General features: G+C 71.2%; 3 protein-coding genes across 3 annotated transcripts in view; 1 reads left to right on the top strand and 2 right to left on the bottom strand.

Moving 5' to 3' along the window:
- Nucleotides 1-1,699, bottom strand: part of AURANDRAFT_64121 (hypothetical protein) — a gene marked incomplete at both ends in the record, with an annotated part of 5,262 nt that extends 3,563 nt beyond the window's left edge. The window contains one exon of the mRNA XM_009038888.1: nucleotides 1,220-1,699. Within this exon, the coding sequence (XP_009037136.1) occupies nucleotides 1,220-1,699 (480 nt within the window). The remainder of the gene's footprint in view (nucleotides 1-1,219) is intronic.
- A 2,097-nt stretch (nucleotides 1,700-3,796) lies between these two features.
- On the top strand, nucleotides 3,797-6,120 carry AURANDRAFT_37484 (hypothetical protein; the record flags this gene model as incomplete). The annotated part of the gene is made up of 1 exon (XM_009038647.1): nucleotides 3,797-6,120. The coding sequence occupies one exon, from the start codon at nucleotides 3,836-3,838 to the stop codon at nucleotides 6,095-6,097; it is 2,262 nt and encodes a 753-aa protein (XP_009036895.1).
- A 9,973-nt stretch (nucleotides 6,121-16,093) lies between these two features.
- Nucleotides 16,094-16,978, bottom strand: AURANDRAFT_26475 (hypothetical protein; the record flags this gene model as incomplete). Its single annotated transcript, XM_009038887.1, has 1 exon — nucleotides 16,094-16,978. A coding segment is annotated over one exon (885 nt), but the record flags the coding sequence as incomplete, so codon positions are not given.
- Nucleotides 16,979-19,123: the final 2,145 nt, after the last annotated feature.

A 19,123-nucleotide genomic window follows, 5' to 3' on the forward strand; every position in this document is an offset into this window, starting at 1 on the left:
TCGCAGACACCATGATGTAGACAACCTGTAGAACATGTTCTAGGCCGACGGTTGATAGCCGGCTCGAGCGCCGCGCCCGCGTCCAACGCAGCGATTTTTCGCCTCAAACCCTCTGCAAACATGCTGAACACAGGTTCCGGGTTTAAGCTTCAGTACCGCGAAGCGGCGCGGACGGCGCGGACGGCGCGGACGGCGCGGACGGCGCGGACGGCGCGGACGGCGCGGACGGCGCGGACGGCGTGGGGCGGGCCTTAATTTTTTTTACTTTCTAAGCGCGGTAGTTTCTAAGGTCTTCCCAGGCTCCGAAGAGGGCATTCGAAGAGTCATTCATTGTCGTCACTGGGCGCCAAGACCAGTCCGCTCCGAGGAGACTTGCCATGTAAAGCGGCTTAGGGTGGCGTAGCATGGCACGATGTATCTCCTTCATTGCCCAGGCTGTAGCTTTGAGCCCGCGGCTAACCTCCTCAAGCGACTCGCCCTTCGATAGCAGGAATGAAGAGATGAGGTGTGTGTGTTGTTGTCCGTCTATTGTGCCAACAAAGACAAGCATTTTGCCTTGGTAATTGAGTCTGCCAGTGCCATCGACACTGGCCCAAGAAGGTCCACAGAGAAGATCTTGCATCATGGCCTTGCTCAGCATCCGTATGGTGCTCGTAACGAAAAAGTTCTTCAGCTCTGGGCCACTTACATTGCGATCGAATACGATTGGAACATCCCATTGCCCATCTTCCACCATCTTTCTGAGACGGACGGTATCCACAGCCCTGACACTCAATTGCGCTTCGAGCTGACCATAACTGCCCTTCCAAAAATCCTTCCATCGCTTCGATCTAGCCCACAGCATGTACCGCTTGATAACCTTCTTGATCTCATCTCCGTGTTGGTCCATGGCACCCAGAACACCAAGGGGTTGGAGAAGTGCAATTGCCTTGACCATAGACCACTTTGGCGCTTCGATGAGAGGTCCCAGGGCCTGTTTGATCGGCGGAGGAAGGCCTCGTGTTGTCTCCATGATGACTTCGATTTCCGGATGGACATGGTGCTGCCCGGTCTTAATCTCGCAGTGGAGTCCATCGTTGAACCAGTAAATTCGAGCCTTGGCTGGGCAGTATGGTGTATACTTACAGGCCTTGCACTTCACTTCGGTATATGACTTCCAGGTCTCATGTTCTTCCACGAGCACACCATGTTTGAGTGGAGTCCAGCCCATGCCATCAACCATGAAGTGGTCATCGAGCACCTTTTTCACCTCGGGATCCTCGAGTGAGGTGGCCTTCAGGATCGCGATGACCGGTGCCGCGAGCCAGTCCGTGCGGCTGCGGCGGCCTTCGGTCTTAGGCTCCGGCGCCGCCGGCAAGGGGTCCAGCGTGTAGTCGGACGGTGGGATGTTCGTCGTGTTCGGGCACGTGAAGAGCGCGCCGTCGGCCTCGGGCTCCTCTGCTGGGCCCTCCTCGGCACCCTGTTCCTCGGTCTCGTCCTCCTCGACCTCGTCGTCCTCCTCGTCCGAGCTGCTGTCCTCGAACTCGGCGAGCAGCTCCTCCTGCGCGGCCGCGGGCAGCGTCGCGAGCGGCGACGTGGCCTTGAACGGCGACTCGCCCGCCGCGCGCGGCCGCTTCGTCGGCGTCGTCTGCGGCGCCGCCGGCGGCGCGCGCGCGAGCTGGTCACACCAGCGCGCGCACGCCCAGCGATACCAGTCCATGGCCTTGGGGCTGCCCGAGATCCTGGGAGCGAGCGCTCTCCGCCGAAATCCTACGAGCGGACTTTGTAAATCCTGCAACAATATTATTCCCGCTCTCCGGGGCTCCTGCGGCGCGAGCCTCTGGAGACGCTCGCAGCGTCGTCGACCGTCGCACCAAACCAACCCAAGCATCCACGAAGAAATGGTCCTCAGCGCGTCGCAGTGGTCCGCGCGGGACCTGGGCCTCGCGGGCGCCATGGTCGCGGTCCAGGCCGTGGGCGTGCGCTACGGCCTCGGCGTGCCGAGCGGCCTCCTCCTGCTGAGCGTCGCGCCCTTCGTCTTCGGCCGGCGGAAGTGGGACGGCGAGGTGTCGGCCTACAGCGTCTGCAACGACGACGGCCGGCGCATCGCGGGCACCTTCACCGCGGAGCAGTTCGACGCGCAGCTCCGCGGCGGCCCGCGGCCCGACGACGCGCCGGCCGCGGCGACGATGCCGCGCGCGCCGGAGCCGGACCGGCCCGCCGCGCCCGCGGACCCCGCGGCGCGGCGGCGCCTCGCACTCGAGGCCGCGGAGCGGCGCGCGAAGGCCGCGGCGGCCGCGTCGTAAACATAGAGTAGACTACGCGACCTTCTCGCGGGGGCGGAGGCGCCGCGCGCGCGCGTCGAGGAGCGCGACGGCCGCCGCCGCGGCGACGAGGACGAGCGACGCCGCCGCGAGCGTCGCCGGGAAGGTCGCCCAGCCGCGCGGCGCGCGCTTGAGCACGTGGACGAGCGGCAGCCCCGCGAGCGCGCCGCCGCACTCCGCGAGGCAGTTCGTCACGGCGTCGGCCTTGCCCGAGTCCGACGGCGCCACGTGCTCGCGCACCGTGAGCTGGAGCGCGACGCGCGCGCCGTAGACCGCGGCGCCGCCGAGCGCGGCGACGGCGCGCAGGCTCGCCGGCGCGCCGAGGTCCGCGGTCCCCAGCGCGACGGCGAAGGCGAGCACGGCGCCCGCGCCCGCCGCGGCCACGGCGGCCGGCGTCGCGCGGTCCGCGAGGGGCCCGCCGAGCGACGCGCCCGCGATGCCGCCCGCCTGCCAGAAGAAGAGGAACGACGCGGTCGCGTCGAGGCCGTGCGCCTCCTTGAGGAAGACGCCGACCTACCGATGTTTGTTTGGTGAAAAGGCGCTCGCGAAACCGTCGAGACGCCGCGTTCCGACCCAGCCCTCGACGGCCATGCGCACGAAGTACATGGACGCGTACTCCGCGGCGACGCCCCAGACGACGGGCTCGCGCACGACGGCGCCGAAGCCCCGCTTCGCGTCGCGCGCCGGCTTGAGCGCGGGCGCCGCGGCGAGGTCGGCCGCGAAGCGCGCGTGGACGCCGCCGCAGAGCGCGATGACGGCGCCGACGGAGACCACGAGGCGCCGCCAGCCCAGCGCCGCCGCGCCGCGCTCGACGACGAAGGGCACGACGCACGACACGACGTTCACCGTCGCGTTGATGCAGGAGAAGGCGCCGCCGCGGCGCTCCGGCGGGAACTTGTTCGTGACGACGCGCGCGACGGCCGCCGCGTGCGGCGCCTGCACGGCCATGATCGCCGGGAAGAGCACGAGGAGCTCGAGGCGGCTCCGCGCGACGGCCAGCGCGGCGAAGCACGCGCCCGTGAGCAGCTCGGAACCGACGAGGAGCGCGGACGCGGGCGCGACGTCGCTGCTCACTTGGAAGAGCGGTTTCGCGAGCATGTAGGTGACCTGGCACGCGGAGATGAGCAGCCCCGCGTCCTCGAGGCGCAGGCCGTGCTCCTTCGTCAGCGTCGGCAGGAGCAGCGTCAGCGTCGGCCGGAACGCGAGCATGGACGCGGCGTAGCCCAGGCAGAGCAGGCCGAGCACCTTGGGCTGCCCGCTGCGCTCCGTCGGCGGCAGGCACATGGTGAGTGACTTCAACGAGGCGCACTCCTCGCTGGCAGACCGCACCCAAGGCTCCAATAGCTGCCCGGGCGGGCGGCCTCGCCGGGCCCGGCGCCGCTGGCGAATCCCAAGGGCTGACCTGCCCACCTTCTGTCGAGATTCAGCAGGTGCGCATGGCTGCATCGTGTTGGTTGATAATCAACTTGAGATTCAACTTCTCGGGCTTCGAGCATGGTCATCGCCTGCGGTTAGGAGCAGCCAGCAATTCCATGGAAGCCACGATCCGCGGCGCCCTCGGCGCGCTGGAGGACGTCGACGACGACGTCGTCGAGTACCTGTCGTCGCTGCTCGCGGACGGCGGCAACGAGGCGGACCACGGCGAGGCCGTGCGCGAGATGCTCGACTCGGCGACAGACTGCGGCGAGGCCGTCGCCGACGCCTGCGCGCTCGAGCTCTTCGCGGCGCTCGGCGGCGCCGCGGCCGCGGACGACGACGGGGCGGACGACGTGGGCGAGTGCACCGCGAAGTTGGAAAAGACGGTCACGATGGCCGACGGCCTCGAGGAGCTCAGGAAGCAGGCCAAGACCTTCGACCAGTTGGAGACGCAGGAGCTGGGATTGAAGAGCCTGCGGGCCCAGCGCAAGGAGCGGCAGCGCGACGAGCGGCGGCGAGAGGAGGCCGCGGCGCTGGAGCGGTCCGTGACCTACGAGCTCGAGCGCGCGACCGCCAAGACGCTGGACGACGACGGCGACGACGACGACGACGACGGCGGCGCCCAGGGCGATTTGCCGCTGGACTGCCAGCTGCGGAACTTCGACGTCGGCAACAAGCGCGGCGCGGGCGACGTGCTGACGGGGTGCTACGTGACGCTCAGCGCGGGCCGGCGCTACGGCCTCCTGGGCCGCAACGGCTGCGGCAAGACCACGTTCCTCGAGTGGCTCGCCGGGCGGCCGCGCGACGGCAACTCCAAGGGCTCGAAGCCCCTCGTGCCCGACCGCGTGTCGCTGCTGCTCGTGAAGCAGGAGATCGTCGGCTCCGAGTGCTCCGCGGTGGAGACCGTCGTCCGCTCCGACGCGCGGCGCGAGGGCCTGAAGCGGGCCATCGCGGAGCTCGAGAAGCCGGCGCACGCGAAGCTCGCGTCGTCGCTGGACGCGCTCGCGCGGTGCTACGAGCAGCTCGCGCGGCGCGACGAGCTCCGGGGCGCGCCGGGCCCGCGCGCGCGCAAGGTGCTCCACGGCCTCGGCTTCGACGACGCGAAGATGGACCGCCCCACGGGCGAGCTCTCGGGGGGCTGGCGCATGCGCGTGAGCCTCGCCTGCGCGCTCTTCGCGTCGCCGTCGCTCCTCCTATTGGACGAGCCGACGAACCACCTCGACCTCGAGGCGACGATGTGGCTCGAGCGATACCTCACGAAGGAGTTCCGGGGCACGCTCGTCGTCGTGAGCCACGACCGGAGCTTCCTGAACACGATCGTCTCCGACGTGCTGGCCTTCGACAAGCAGAAGATCAAGCAGTACCGCGGCGACGTGGCGAACTTCGAGGCCGTGCGCGAGGAGGACCGCGCGCGGCAGCAGCGGCAGCGCGAGGTCCAGGAGAAGAAGCGCGAGGGCCTGCAGAAGTACATCGACGAGCACGCCAAGTCGGGCGAGAACGGGCCCAAGGCCGCGGCGCAGCGCAAGTCGAAGATGAAGAAGATGAACCGCCTCGGCGTCGAGGCCGCGGGCGAGGGCAGGAAGTACAAGCTGTCCTACGACGCGCCGGCGGAGGAAGTCGACGACGTCGACGAGGAGGAGGCCGTCGTCCTCGAGTTCCCGGACCCGGGCCCCTTCGACCGCGCGATCGTCCGATGCCAGCGCGCGTCCTTCTCCTACGACGCGCCGCCGGACGCGCCGCCGCCGCCGCCGGGCGGGCGGACGCACCTGCTCGCGGACGTCGACCTGTCCGTGGACGCGAAATCGCGGATCTGTTTGCTGGGCCGCAACGGGTCGGGCAAGTCGACGCTCATCAAGCTGCTCGTCGGCGACCTCATGCCCTGCGACGGCGACGTGACCATCGAGCCGGGCGCGAAGATCGAGTTCCTCGCGCAGCACCAGCTCGAGCAGCTCGACCCCTTTGGCACTCCGCTCTCGGAGCTCCGGGAGCGGTACCCGGGCGACGGCTCGAACCAGCACGAGCTCGTGCTCCGGGGCCACCTCGCCAAGTTCGGCCTCGGCGGCGACCGCTTCCCGCACCAGAAGATCCACACCTTATCGGGGGGGCAGAAGTGCCGCGTCTGCCTCGCGGCGGCGATGTACCGGCGGCCGCACCTGCTCGTGCTCGACGAGCCGACGAACCACCTCGACATGGAGACGACGGACGCGCTCATCGACGCGATCAAGACCTTCGGCGGGGGCGTCGTCGTCGTCTCCCACGACGCCCACCTGTGCTCGTCGGTCTGCGACCAGCTCTGGGTCGTCCAGGACGGCGCCGTCGCGCGCTACGGCGGCACGTTCAAGGACTACAAGCGCGAGGTCGTCCAGGGGAAGCGGTGATGTTACCTTAATACGGTATTCCTAGCACATCATGTCCCAGTCGTAGAGCGCGTAGAAGTGGTCGCTCCAGGGCCACCGCTCCGTGCGGAGCGTCGAGTCCGGCGCGTAGTAGGACATGGCGACGGAGTCGTCCTCGGAGTTGTAGCGGAAGATGCGGCGGCCCCGGTACTCGTTGTGGAGCTTGCCCTGGTCCGTGCCCTCGAGCCACTCGAGCATCTGCGACCGCACCGTGTCGCCGACGGCGCACTCTTCGTCGCCGACGCAGACCGTCGTCAGCTCCGGCAGGTTGCATTCGAAGGACGCCTTGTCCGCCGGGCGGAGCGACGAGAAGGCCTCGGCGGCGAGGTCGTCGCCCCAGCGCAGGTCCGATGCCATGGGGCCGAGCTGGTAGGGGGCGAAGCCGAGAACTGTAGCGGATCTTGCGAAGCTGTTGGCCTCGGCGCGCGGCGTGAAGGCCGCCGCGCGCGATGCGGCGAAGATGAGGAGCGATGCGGCCGCGTTGCGCATTATTGGCGGCGCGTAGCGCGTCGGTCAGAGGTGGCTCAAGCCTGTTGCAACTCGACGCTGCTGCCGATAATCGGAGCCTTCTCGACAGCAGCTTGTGCAACTTCGAGTGCTCCTCCGGCCTTTTCGAGTTTTCGAGCCTTTTTCGCCGAATCGCCGCGCGTGGCGCCGGACGTGCTGCCGGCACTTTGATCACCAAACCTGTTCAGCGTCGCGCGCACGGCGCCGCGACGTGCCAGCGCAGCGTGTCAAAAGCCGGAACGCGACGCGCGACGCGCCGGCCGCGCCGCCGGCGCGAGCCCAAGGCCGTGGCCGCCACGCGCCGCGCCCAATCGGGACGTAGCGGCCAGAACCACGCGACAGCACGCAACCCTGAACGCGCACCGCGGGTCTCGTGCGACCCAACCGGCCGCTCCCGCCCCCATGTAGGTTGAAGTTCAAGGTGAAGCATCGTAGTGGCAATTCCGCAATGGCTGCGGCGGCCTTCGGTCGCGCGCTGCGGCGGCATCATCACCCGGCCGTCCGCCGCCATGCGCTCCTCTCGACGGCGACGACGCAGCCGCCGGACGCCAAAAGCCGCGAGCGCTGGCTGCGCCTGGTCCCCTCGTGTGTGCTCATGAATTGCGCGGGCAGCGTCTTCGCGACGGGCCCCATCCTCACGCCGGAGCTCACGCGGCTCTTCGGCGCCGTCGCGCCGGCGTCGGGCGACTGGGCGCTGGCGTCGCTGCTGCCCATGCAGTCGGCCTTCGCCGTCGGCTCCGCGGGCGTGCTCTTCGCGCTCGGCGGCGCCATGGACCGCGCGGGCCCCAAAAAGTCGTGCCTGGGCGCCGCGGCGGCGGGCGCCGCGGGCACGGCCGTCTACTGCGCGGGGCTCGAGGCGCACTCGCTGCCGCTGCTGTACGCGTCCTACGCCGCGCTCTCGGGCTCCGCGTTCGGCCTCGTCTACGGCTCGGTGGTGCCGACGGTCCAAAAGTGGTTCCCGGACCGCAAGGGCGTCGCGTCGTCCGTCTGCGCCGCCGCCTTCGGCACGGGCGCCTTCGTCTGGGCGCCCATCTACACCACATTGCTGGAGGCGTTCCGGTCCGCGCCCGCGGCCGCCTACGACGCGGCGACGAAGACCGTCGACGGCGTGCGCTACGCCGAGGTCGCCCCCGGCGACTGGCGCGAGGCCGTGCTCGCCACGGCCGCGGACCTCGCCGCCGCGGGCCAGCCGGCCCTGGAGCCGGGGCTCTTCCTCGTGGGCTCGGGGAACACGGGCGTCGTCGAGGCCGTGTTCTGGGGCGGCGCGCTCCACGCGGCGTGCACGGCCGTCGCGGGCCTCGGCGTGCGCGCGCCGGAGCGCCCGGTCCGCGCCGCGCCGCCGGCGGCGGCGGCGCCGGCGGGCCGGGGCGTCGCGTCGCCGGAGGGCCTCGGCCTCGCCGCGGGCATCTTCTTCGCCGGGTTCACGGCGCTGCCCCTCATGCTCAACAGCAAGATGATGCTCACGGACATCTTCTCGCCCTTCGCCGAGGCGGACCTCTTCGCCGGCGCCGCCGTGGCGTCCTACATCGGCACGATGTCGCTCGCGAACTCCGCGGGTCGACTCACGATCGGCCCGCTGAGCGACGCGGTGTCGCTGCGGGCGGCCTACGCGCTCTGCGGCCTCCAGATCCCCCTGGTGCTGGCGCTGCCGTCCATCGCCGCGGCGGCGCCCGCGGACCCGGCGGCGGCCGCGGCCGCGTGGAAGGCCGCGACGTGCGCGATCCCCAGGGCAGCAAAAGGGTGATTCAACGTCGCTTCAACGGGAGTGTTCCGCGCGCGCGCGTTTCGGAAACAGCACCCACGCTTCGAGAGCGCTCCGAGAGATGATCGCTCGTCCAAAAATCAGCCGAAACGAGCGGGAAACGACCGAGATAGGAGCCTTTGAAGTTGGGAATTTCGCACCCTTTTGCTGCCCAGGCGATCCCGGCGTTCTACGGCGGCTACGTGGTCCTCCTCGCGCCGGCGGTGGCGACGGCCTTCGGCACGGACCGCGTCGGCGCCGTCTTCCCGAAGATCTTCGCCGTGCTGAACCTGTCGAACCTGGCGTCCGCGGCCGTCGTCGGCTCGTTGCGCGACGGCGCGGCGACGCGCGCGGCGGCGGAGCTGGCGGGCCACGTCGACGACGGCGCGTTCCTCGGCGCCTTCGGGGCGCCCAAGGCCGAGCTCCCGGCGCTCCTCGCGGCGAAGACGGCGACGATCCCGCAGCTCGTCGCGCTCCTGCCGGACCGCGCGGCCGTGCCGGACCCGTCGCCCTTCCTCTACCACGACGCGCTCCACGCGTTCGCCGCGACGTCGACGCTCGCCTTCGCCTGCCACGCGGGCGCCCTCGCCTACGCGTCGAAGCGGCCCCCGGGGTCTTAGCATTTTTTAGAGCGGTCTCTCGTGGGCCGCGGCCGGCGCGCCGACCGCGGCGCGCTCGCAGCCCGTCGCCGTCGCGCGGCAGCCCGTCGTCCTGTCGCAGACGTCCGGGTCCAGCACCTCGCCGCAGGCGTCGAACTCCTCCGTGATCGCGCGAAAGACCATGGCGCTGATGAGCATGACCGTGAGCACCGTGGCGATGAGCTGGAAGAGGCCCATCTCCTTGCCGCCGGCGCCGACCCGGGGCTTCCGGCGGGCCGCCATCGAGCGTCTGAAAAGGTTTTGACGGGTTCGGGATGGACGTTGCAGCGCGCGAGTTCCCGAGCAAGCAGGTGCGAGCATCGATGGGCAGCCCTCTTCAAACAAAAGTTCAAGCGCGCAGCATTACAATACTTGCAGCCCTGAGCTATGGCCCGCTCGGGGAGAGTCTGGCTCGCCGCGTGCGCCGTCGTCGCCGTCGCGCAGCCGCTCGCGTTCCGGTCGACGGCGGCGCGCGAGAGCGCCTCGGAGCGCGTCGAGATCGAGCGGCTCCCGGCGGCCGAGGTCAGCGGCGCGCGGCTCCTGACCGAGTTCGTGCTCCGCGACGTGCCCGTGGTCCTCACGGGCGCCGTGGCGCCGGCGACGCTCGCGGCGCTCGCGGCGAAGCCCCGGGGCTGGGACCCGGGCCGGACGCCGGCCTGGTTCGGCGACGTCCTGGGGTCGCTGGCCGCCGCGGCGGACGGGGCCGCGTCGTTCCGCAACGAGTCCACCCGGAGGACGGGCGACCGCTGGGGCTGCCGGGGCAGCGCGAAGCAGTGCCAGGTGGCCTGGTGGCACGCGGGGACCGTGCCGGACCGGGGCCGCGCGGGCGAGGGCGCGACGGTGCACACGGACGCGGTCTGCGCGCCCGCGTGGGCGCTGCAGGTCGCGGGATCGAAGCGGTGGACCTTCGCGAAGCGCACGCCGGCGGAGCGCGGCGTGCCCCTGGGCGACGAATTCTTTAGCGACGTGGTTTATACAACAGACATGGCGCCCGGCGAGCTCATGGTCTTCTACAACGGCTGGCACCCGCGCGCGAATCGACCGCCGGTTCGGGACGTCCCGACCAAACTTTGAAATTCTCGAGCTCGGTCACATCGACGTCGATTCGGCTGATGTTTGGACGGATCGATGTCTCTCGTCGAGTTCTCGAAGCAGAGCCGAAGGGCTTGCGTCGAACCATTCGACTACGCGCGCGGTGAAGTCGGGTTGGAGATTCGAGTCGCGCGCAGGCTGGCACCCGCACGCGACGGAGAACCACTTGGGCGCGCCGTACACGGCGTCGGTGCACGGCGTCCTCGACTTCCCGGACCTGGGGCGGCGGCTCTGGGGCCCGGAGGCCGTCGGCTTCAAGAGCCTGGGCGACCCCTTCGCGACGCCGAGCACTAGGCTCCTCGCCTTCTGCCCGGACGTGCGGCGCTTCGGCGGCTTCGAGCGGCGCGAGGCGCCCGCGCGCGCGTGCGCGGCCGCGGCGTCGGGCCGGCCGGGCAGCGGCGGCGTCGCGCTCGAGGCCTGGGACGCGCGCTCGCCCGTCGCCCACGTCGACGTGGGCTACATGGCCGCGCCGGCGCTCGGCGACGTCGACGGCGACGGCGACCTCGACCTCGCGGTCGGCGACGGCGCGGGCCGCGTCTCCGTCTACGTCGCCGACGGCGGCGCCTTCGTCGCCCGCGGCGCCGTCGCCGGCGCGGACGCCCTCGCGGCGCCGGCGCTCGGCGACCTCACTGGCGACGGCGCGGCGGAGCTCGTCGTCGGCGGCTACGACGGGGCGCTGCGCTTCTTCGACGGCGCCCTCGAGCCGCTGCGGCCGCCGCTGCGCCTGCCCGGCGTCCACCGCGCGGCGCCGCTCCTCCTGGACGTCGACGGCGACGGCGACCTCGACCTCGTCGTCGGCGCGGAGGACGAGGCGTTCCGCTGCGTGCCGAATTTGGGCAACGCGACGGCGCCGGCCTTCGCCGCCGCGGACGCCTTCGTCCTGGCGACGCCCTGGGGCGGCCGGGGCAACACCTGCGCCGTGGCGCGGCTCGCCGCGGGGTCCGTCGCCGGCCAAAACGTCGTCCTCGTCGGCGACGGCCACACGTTCCAGCTGCGGCCCGCGGCGCTCCGGGGCGCCGCGCTCGTCGACGCGGACCTGCGGCCGTCGCCCCTCGCGGCCGTCCGCGACGTCGAGGCCATCAGCGACCAGGCCCTGCTGGAGGTCGGCGGCTACCCGGCGCCGGCGCTCGGCGACGTCACCGGCGACGGCGTCGCCGACCTCCTCGTCGGCGAGCACTACGGCACGGTCCTCTTCTTCGACGGCGCGAGCCCCGTCCTGTCGCCTCCCGGCGGGGGCGGGGACGACGACGACGACGACGCATAAGGCGACGCTGTTAGAGGAGCAGCCGGCCGACGGACTTCCAGCCCGAGGGCGCGAGCTCGACGCGGATCGCCTTGATGCGCTCGCGGTGCCGCTTGACGTCGTCGCCGCTGCCCGGCCGGCTGACGGAGTGGTAGTCCACGAGGAACGGCGGGTCGGACGTGCCCGGCTTCGCGAGGAGGAACTCGACGTCGTCGGTCTGCGTTTTTCCGAAGGGCCCGGAGACCTCGAAGACCGCGCGGACGTAGCGGCCGTCGGCCTTGGCGCCCTTGTCGACGACCGCGGCCCCGGGCTGCGCCTCGATGGCCCGGACGAGCTCCGCGACGGCGGTCTCGACGGACTTGACGTTCGTCGCCTTCATCTTGGAGAGCTCCGTGACGACGGCGCCCGAGTCCTCCGCCTGGTAGACCCAGGGCGGCACGTAGGCCTCCGTGCGCTCGAGCGAGCTCGTCGACAGGCAGCCGCGCTTGATGCCCTGCGGCGGGCACGTGTTGAGCTTGCCGCTCGCGCCCTCCTTGCGCAGCCCCAGCGGGCCCAAATCCATGGGCGTGCTGTCGTCGGCGGCGCTGCCGACGGCGGGCGCGCCGAGCGCGACGCCGGCGGCGAGCTTGGCGAAGGCGCGCCGCGTGGGCACCCGCAGCGCGTCGGCGGCCGCGGCGAGGCACAGCAGCGCGCGGAGGCGGCGGAGCATGCTCTGTGATGGTGGCTGCTGACGGCGCGGCGCTTCAATCTCCACTGATCGATGCATATGGGGCCCGTGGACGCCTCCGTGGGGCCTCCGTGGTCGCAGACGACGCGGGACGCGGCCGCCCAAGCGCACACGATCTCCTCGCGGAACACCAGCCGCTCGGGCAGCCCCTCAGATCAGCGATCCTGCGATCTCGGACATAACCGGCCGCTGGAAAGACACGATCTCGCGACCGGCGTCGACATAAGGGCTTTCCACGACAACTGAGCTAGATTTCGATGCTATGAACATGTCCTGAACGGGGCAGCCGCATCGGACGCCGTCTATGCCCTCGTAATAAGTTCAACCTGAGCTGCTTGCAGATAAGAAGCCGCCTTGTGCGACGATGCCGCAACGAGCGCCTTAGCGCGCAATGCCATCGGATGTGTCGCCTCGCGCGACACATCGCCCTCGCATCACTCCTCACGATCACCGACTCCCTCGAAACAACAAAACACCTCGAGCGCCTCGACGCCTGGCTCACGAACGCCTCCGCTCCTCCCACCCACTGGCGCGTGCGCTCCCCCGACGACCTGGACAATCGCACGGACCAAGCCCTCTCAGGCGGCGCCCGGAAGGACGTCTGGCTTTCGCAGCTGCGCGACGGCCGACGCGTCGTCGTCAAGGCGCTCCGCCACGAAGGCGCGTTCGAATTCGGCGACCGCGCGAGCAACGTCGCCTACTTCGAGCTCCTCTTCCTCGAGGGCCTCCGGGGCGAGCCGGGCATACCGGAGCTGTTCGGCGCGTACGAGACGCCGCCGTTCGACGTCGCCCACAAACCTTTGGTGTGGGCGACGTCGAACGGCGGCGGCCGCGTGGCGACGGGGACGGGGACGCTCGACTCTCACAGCGGCAAGAAGAGCGAGATCAAGTACTCCGAGGTCTACGACGCGCGGGCGCGCGACGCGCCCCTCGACCTCGCGCGGGCGTGGCTGCGGTGCTTTCGGAGCTTCGGCGAACGGGGCGGCTTCGTCTTGACGGATTTCAAGCCGGAGCAGTTCACGCTCGACGCGAACGGCGACATCTACCTCGTCGACGGCCCGGCGCCGAACTCCGGGCCGATCGCCGCGCTCGCGCGCCGCCACTTCACGAAAAAGACGTGGCACCTGGAGCAGGCCGACAAACTCGAAAGGGCGCGGATCTACGTCGAGGGCATCGGCATGCAGCGGCCCAACAAGCCCGAACTCCAGCCGGGCGCCGCGCGGCCCTGCCCGAGCGACGACGCGGGCGCGGCCGTCTGCGCGCTGCGCACGAACCCTGAGCACAACGGGTGCAGCCTCCACCTCCTCGACAAGGGCTCGCCAACGTGCGGCGAACGGTGGCTGAGCGGCCCGGAGGTGTCGGACTGCGTCGACGGCGCCTGCGCGCCCTTCGACTGGCGCGTCCACGTCTACGACGCGGCCGCGCGGGAGTGGATCCTGCCGCACATCATCGCGGTCGCGGAAGACCGGGCCGCGGCCGCGCGGCTCGAGCGGCTCCTGCCGCGGATGATGAGCGAAGACCCGCGCGTCCGGCCGTCGTTCTCCGCGCTGCTCCGGGAGCTGGGCCAAGGAGGCATTTCGAAGAGGCGTGGCGGCTAGGCAGGCCTAGCGCGCTAGCGAGAGAGGTGCCACCGGGCTGAAAGGAATTTAAACAAAAGAGCTCCCGAGTAACCGGGAGGAGGAAGCCATCGTTGGCGGCGGGTCCGAGCGCGCAAACAAGTCTTGGGTCGCGTTGTCGGTAGGAGCGAGGGCGTCATCGCGGCCGAGGTCCGGGCCGCGGTTCGATCCGCCGCGTCCGGTGCCAGCAGTAGAGCCGCCGCACGGCCTGGTCCAGGAACAGGATCGCGCGCTTATCCAGCGCGGCGGCGACGCAGAGGAGGAGTGCGAAACTCAGCACCAGCGCCGCGTCGCCGAGGTGCTGGAGCGGCGGCGCCGCGTCGCGGAACGCGGGAGATTCGTCGCGCGCCGTCGAATCGGCGCGCGCGCCGTCCGGGAGCGGCGCCGCCGCCTCGAGTTTCGGTCGTTCTTCCATGGATGGGCCCGCTAAAGGCTGGGTTCCTGGAGATAGATCATGGTGAGCAGGCCAGCGATGGCTGTCATCGCGAGCACAGCGTGGTCAATCAACTCGTTTTCGCGTTTCTCGGTCAGATCGTCGCTCTGCTTACGCTCGCGCGTCATGATCTCGGCGGACATCATGGTGGCGGAGCTGAGAAGCGTCCTGGTGCGATGCAGTCAGCGTGTGCGCGCGTGTCAAGGTTCGGATGCGGAAGCAGTGGAGAATCTGAATGCGTCTTGTCATCGACGCTGCAAGTTGCCGGAAACAGCCGACTCATGACCTCAAGTGTAGAAGATGCCGCGCGCAGGGAGAAAAATTAGCGCTTCTTCAGGAGCGCCAGCGCGACGAGGCCGATGGCCCCGACGGCCGCGGAGCCCGCGGCGAGCACCGCGGACGGGACCGCGGCCTTCTTCCGGCGCGCGGACGCGGTGAGCTTGAGCGCGGCCTGGCCGCTGGACCGCGCGAAGGTGACGGCGTCGCTCAGGCCCTGGTCGTCGACGAGCACGATGACGTCGCCGTCGTCGTCGGCGTACTCGAGGCAGAGGGTCGCCGCGTCGGCCTCGAGGCGCGCGGCGACGGCGGCGAGGAGCGATTCGAAGCGCTCGTCGGACGCCTGGATGCGGTGCGTCCGGCCCGCGGCGTCGGCGACCTTGAAGACGAACTGGGACTCGAAGGCGCCCAGGGCGCGCACGTCCGACGCCGTCGACGCCTCGTCGTCCTCGCGGACCGCGCGGAGCGCCGCGCGCGCGGGCCCGCCGCGCGGCAGCGAGCCCGCGACGGACGACGCCTCGGACGACGCGTCGTCGAAGTTCTGCGTCATCAGCGTGGACCAGCCCTCGTCGTCGCCGTCGCCCATCGTCGCGTAGACGACCTCCATGACGTCGACGACGCCCACGAGCCGAGTCCCGTCGACGACCGGTAAATGGAGGTACTTGTTGTCGTGCATCATGTGCAGCGCGTCGAGCAGCGTCGCGTCCAAGGAGATCGTGTCCGGGTTCGGCGTCATCGCGGCCGCAAGCGGCGTCGCCGCGGCGTCGAGCCGCTTCGCGGCGACGCGATTCAGCACGTCCTTGGGCGTCAGGATGCCCGCGAGCCCGCCGCCGGCCGTCGCGAGCACGGCGCGCCGCGTCGACGCGATGGTCTTCGCCGCGTCGAGCACGGAGCTCGTCTCGCTCACGAGGCAGTCCGTCCGGCCCCGGCCCAGGACGGCGCGGAGCGTCTTCGCCGACGACCCCGTTAAAGACGCCATCAAAGGCCCGACGAGCTTCGCGAGGCGCTTCTTGTGCCCCGACGCGGCGAGCTGCCGCAGCATGGCCTCGGCGAGCCCCGCGTCGCCGCCGTCCTTGGCCAGGCCCTCGAGCTTCTCGATCTTCTCGATGGCCTCGTAGAGGCAGCGGTGGATGCTGAGCACGCCGACGACGGCGCCGCCCTCCCCGAGCACGGGCAGGTGCCGGAAGCGGTTCGCGACCATGAGCTTCAGGGCCTCGACGGCGCTGTCGGCGCCGCGGACGCACGTGGGGCCCCGCGTCATCACGCGGTCGACGGGCGTCGCCGACAGGTCGAGCTCGCGCGCGACGGCCTTGCGCGCGACGTCGTTGTCCGTGACGATGCCCGCGAGGGCGCCCGCGGCGGACGTCAGGAGGGCGCAGTCCGTGCGCCTCGCCGCCATGGCCTCGCAGACGTCCGCGATGGGCGTCGACGCGTCGAGCACGACGGGCTGCTCGGGCCGCAGCTTCGCGACGGGCCGGCCCTCGCGGGGCTTCTCGGCCTTCTTCGGCTTCCGCAGGGACCCCGCGCGGGACGAGCTGCCCTGCTTCGACGCCGCGTCGGACGACGCGTCGTCGTCGAGCGTCATCAGCGTCGACCAGCCCTCGTCGTCGCCGTCGCCCATCGTCGCGTAGACGACCTCCATGACGTCGACGACGCCGACGACGGCGTCGCCGTCGACGACCGGCAGGTGCAGATACTTGTTGTCGTGCATCATGTGGAGCGCCTCCAGCAGCGTCGCGTCGAGGGCGATCGTGTCCGGGTTCGGCGTCATGACGGCCGCGAGCGGCGTCGACGTCGCCGCGTCCCTGGCGACGACGCGGTTCAGCACGTCCTTGGGCGTCAGGATGCCCGCGAGCCCCCCGTCGGCCGTGGCGAGGACGGCGCGGCGCGTCGACGCGATGGTCCGCGCCGCGTCGCGCACGGACGCGGCCGCGTCCACGAGGCAGTCCGTCCGCCCGTCGTCGAGCACGGACCGGAGCGTCTTCGCCGACGACCCGGCGAGCGACTCCATCAAAGGCCCCACGAGCTTCGCGAGCTGCTTCGGGTTCGCGCCCTTGCGCTTCGCGAGCGCCCTGAGCATCGACTCGGCGACGTCCGACCCCTTGGCCGACGCCTCGAGCTTCTCGATCTTCTCGATGGCCTCGTAGAGGCAGCGGTGGATGTTGAGCACGCCGACGATGGCGCCCGTGTCGCCGAGCACGGGCAGGTGCCGGAAGTGGTTCGACACCATCGAGCGGAGCGCGTCGATGGCGCCGTCGCCGGCGCGGACGCACGTCGGGCCCCGCGTCATGATGCGCTCCACGGGCGTCGCCGCGAGGTCGAGCCCCTCGGCGACGGCCTTGCGGGCGACGTCGTTGTCCGTGACGATGCCCGCGAGCGTGCCGACCGCGGACGTGAGCAGCGCGCAGTCCGTCCGCTTCGCGGCCATGGCCTTGCAGACGTCGGATATGGCCGTCGACGCCTCGAGCACGACGGGCGCCTCGGGCCGCAGCTTCTCCACGGAGCGGCCGCCGGAGGCGCTCGGGACGCTCGCCGACGTCTTCGCGACGGACCCGCGATCGGACGCGTCGTCGCCGAAGTCCTCGGACATCAATGTCGACCACCCCTCGTCGTCGCCGTCGCCCATCGTCGCGTAGACGACCTCCATGACGTCGACGACGCCGACGACGGCGTCGCCGTCGACCACCGGTAGGTGCAGATACTTGTTGTCGTGCATCATGTGCAGCGCGTCCAGCAGCGTCGCGTCCAAAGAGATCGTGTCCGGGTTCGGCGTCATCACGGCCGCGAGCGGCGTCGCCGCGGGGTCGAGGCGCTTCGCGACGACGCGGTTCAGCACGTCCTTGGGCGTCAGGATGCCCGCGAGCCCGCCGTCGGCGGTCGCGAGGACGGCCCGGCGCGTCGCGGCGATCGTCGCCGCGGCGTCGGACACGAAGTAAAAGTCCGCGTCCAGGAGGCAGTCCGTCCGCCCGTCCTCGAGGACGGCCCGCAGGGTCTTTGCCGTCGACCCGGCGAGCGACTCCATGAGCGGCCCCACGAGCTTGGCCAGGTGCTTCTTCGAGCCGCCGGCCTTGGCGAGCTGCGCGATCATGGCCTCGGCGAGCCCCGCGTCGCCGCCGTCGCCGGCGAGGCGCTCGAGCGTCTCGATCTTCGTGATGGCCTCGTAGAGGCACTTTTGCATGTTGAGCACGCCGACGATGGCGCCCGACTCGCCGAGCACGGGCAGGTGCCGGAAGTGGTTCGACACCATGAGGCGGAGCGCCTCGAGCGCGGCGTCGCCGCTCCGGACGCACGTCGGCCGCGCGGTCATGACCGCCGACGCCGGCGTCGCGTCGCAGTCGAGGCCCGCGGCGACGGCCTTGCGGGCGACGTCGTTGTCCGTGACGATGCCCGCGAGGCCGCCGTCCGAATCTGTGAGCAGCGCGCAGTCCGTGCGCTTCGACGCCATGGCGTCGCAGACGGCCGCGAGGGGCGCCGACGCCTCGAGCACGACGGGCGCCTCGGGCCGCAGCTTCTCCACGGTCTTGCCGCCCGTGATGGGCCTCGGCGCCGCGGGCGCCGCGACGACGCGCTTCTGCTTCGCGACGGCGGCCGCGGCCGCGACCGGCGGCGCGGTGCCCCCGGGCGAGTTCCCCCGCGTCGCCAGCGGCGGCCGCCGGCCCAGGCCGGCGAGGGGCCGCGGCGCGCTGAGGTCCGGGCCCCGCGCGTCCGCCGAAACGACGCGCGGCCGCGGCGGCGCCGCGTCCGCGGAGTTTTCCGGCGGCTTCGGAAAAGAATTGGACCGCTTCCTGCGCCGGTCCGCCTTCTTCTCCCACTTGACGACGTCGGCCTGGGCCGCGCCGGCGGACCGCCAGTCCGCGGCGGCGACGGCGGCGGCCCGCGCGGCGCGCGCCGCGACGATCATGGGCTCCGGGTCCGCGTCCAGTTCCTCGAGCTGCTTCTCGAGGTCGCCGAGCGCCGCCTCGAGCCCGGCGCAGGCGGCGAAGTCGCGGTCGCCGAGCTTCCCCTCCAACGAACTCCGCGTCGCCGCGATCTTCTCGACGACCGCGTCGCGCGACGCGCCGTCGTCGAGCGGCTCCGGGTGCGCGTCGCATAAAGCCTTCAGCCGCGCGACCTCGGGCTCCAATGTGGAGCACGTCGCGAAGTCGCGCTTCTCTAAAGCCGCGTCCAGCGCCGCCCGTTTCCCCTCCCACGCGGCCGCGAGGTCCCGCGCCGACGGGCACGTGCGCAGCGTCGCGTCCCGCGCGCGCGCCGCGCGCCGCGAGAGGCTCTCGAGGTCCGCGAGCTTGGCCGCGTCGCGGCTCCGGTGCGACAATTCCAAATCCGCCGCCGCGGCCTCCACGGCCAGCGCGGCCGCGAGCCGCCGGCTCTTGTCGCCGCGCCAGCCGCGGTCGACCGCGCCCGCCAACGCGTCGACCCGGGCCTGGAGCGCCCGCGCGGCGCCGAAGTCGCGCGCCGCGACGGCCGCGTCGAGCGCGGACCGCTCGCCCTCGAGGCGCCCCGCGACCGTCGCCGCGCTCAGGGGCGGCGCCGCGAAGCCGCCGGCGACGGCCGCCGCGAAGGCCTCGACGGAGACCGTCGTCGGCGCCGCGGCGAGCACGAAGCGCCGCGGCACGCACGCGCGGTACGCGGCCTGGAGCATCGTCGCCTTGAGAGTCACGGTGGCCTCGTCGGCGGCCAATTTCGTGAGGCGGAACTTGGCCGCGGACAGCGACGCGGACCGCCGCCGGACGTGCTT

The sequence above is a fragment of the Aureococcus anophagefferens genome (genome assembly GCF_000186865.1).
Source record: "Aureococcus anophagefferens unplaced genomic scaffold AURANscaffold_9, whole genome shotgun sequence".
Classification (NCBI taxonomy): domain Eukaryota; class Pelagophyceae; order Pelagomonadales; family Pelagomonadaceae; genus Aureococcus; species Aureococcus anophagefferens.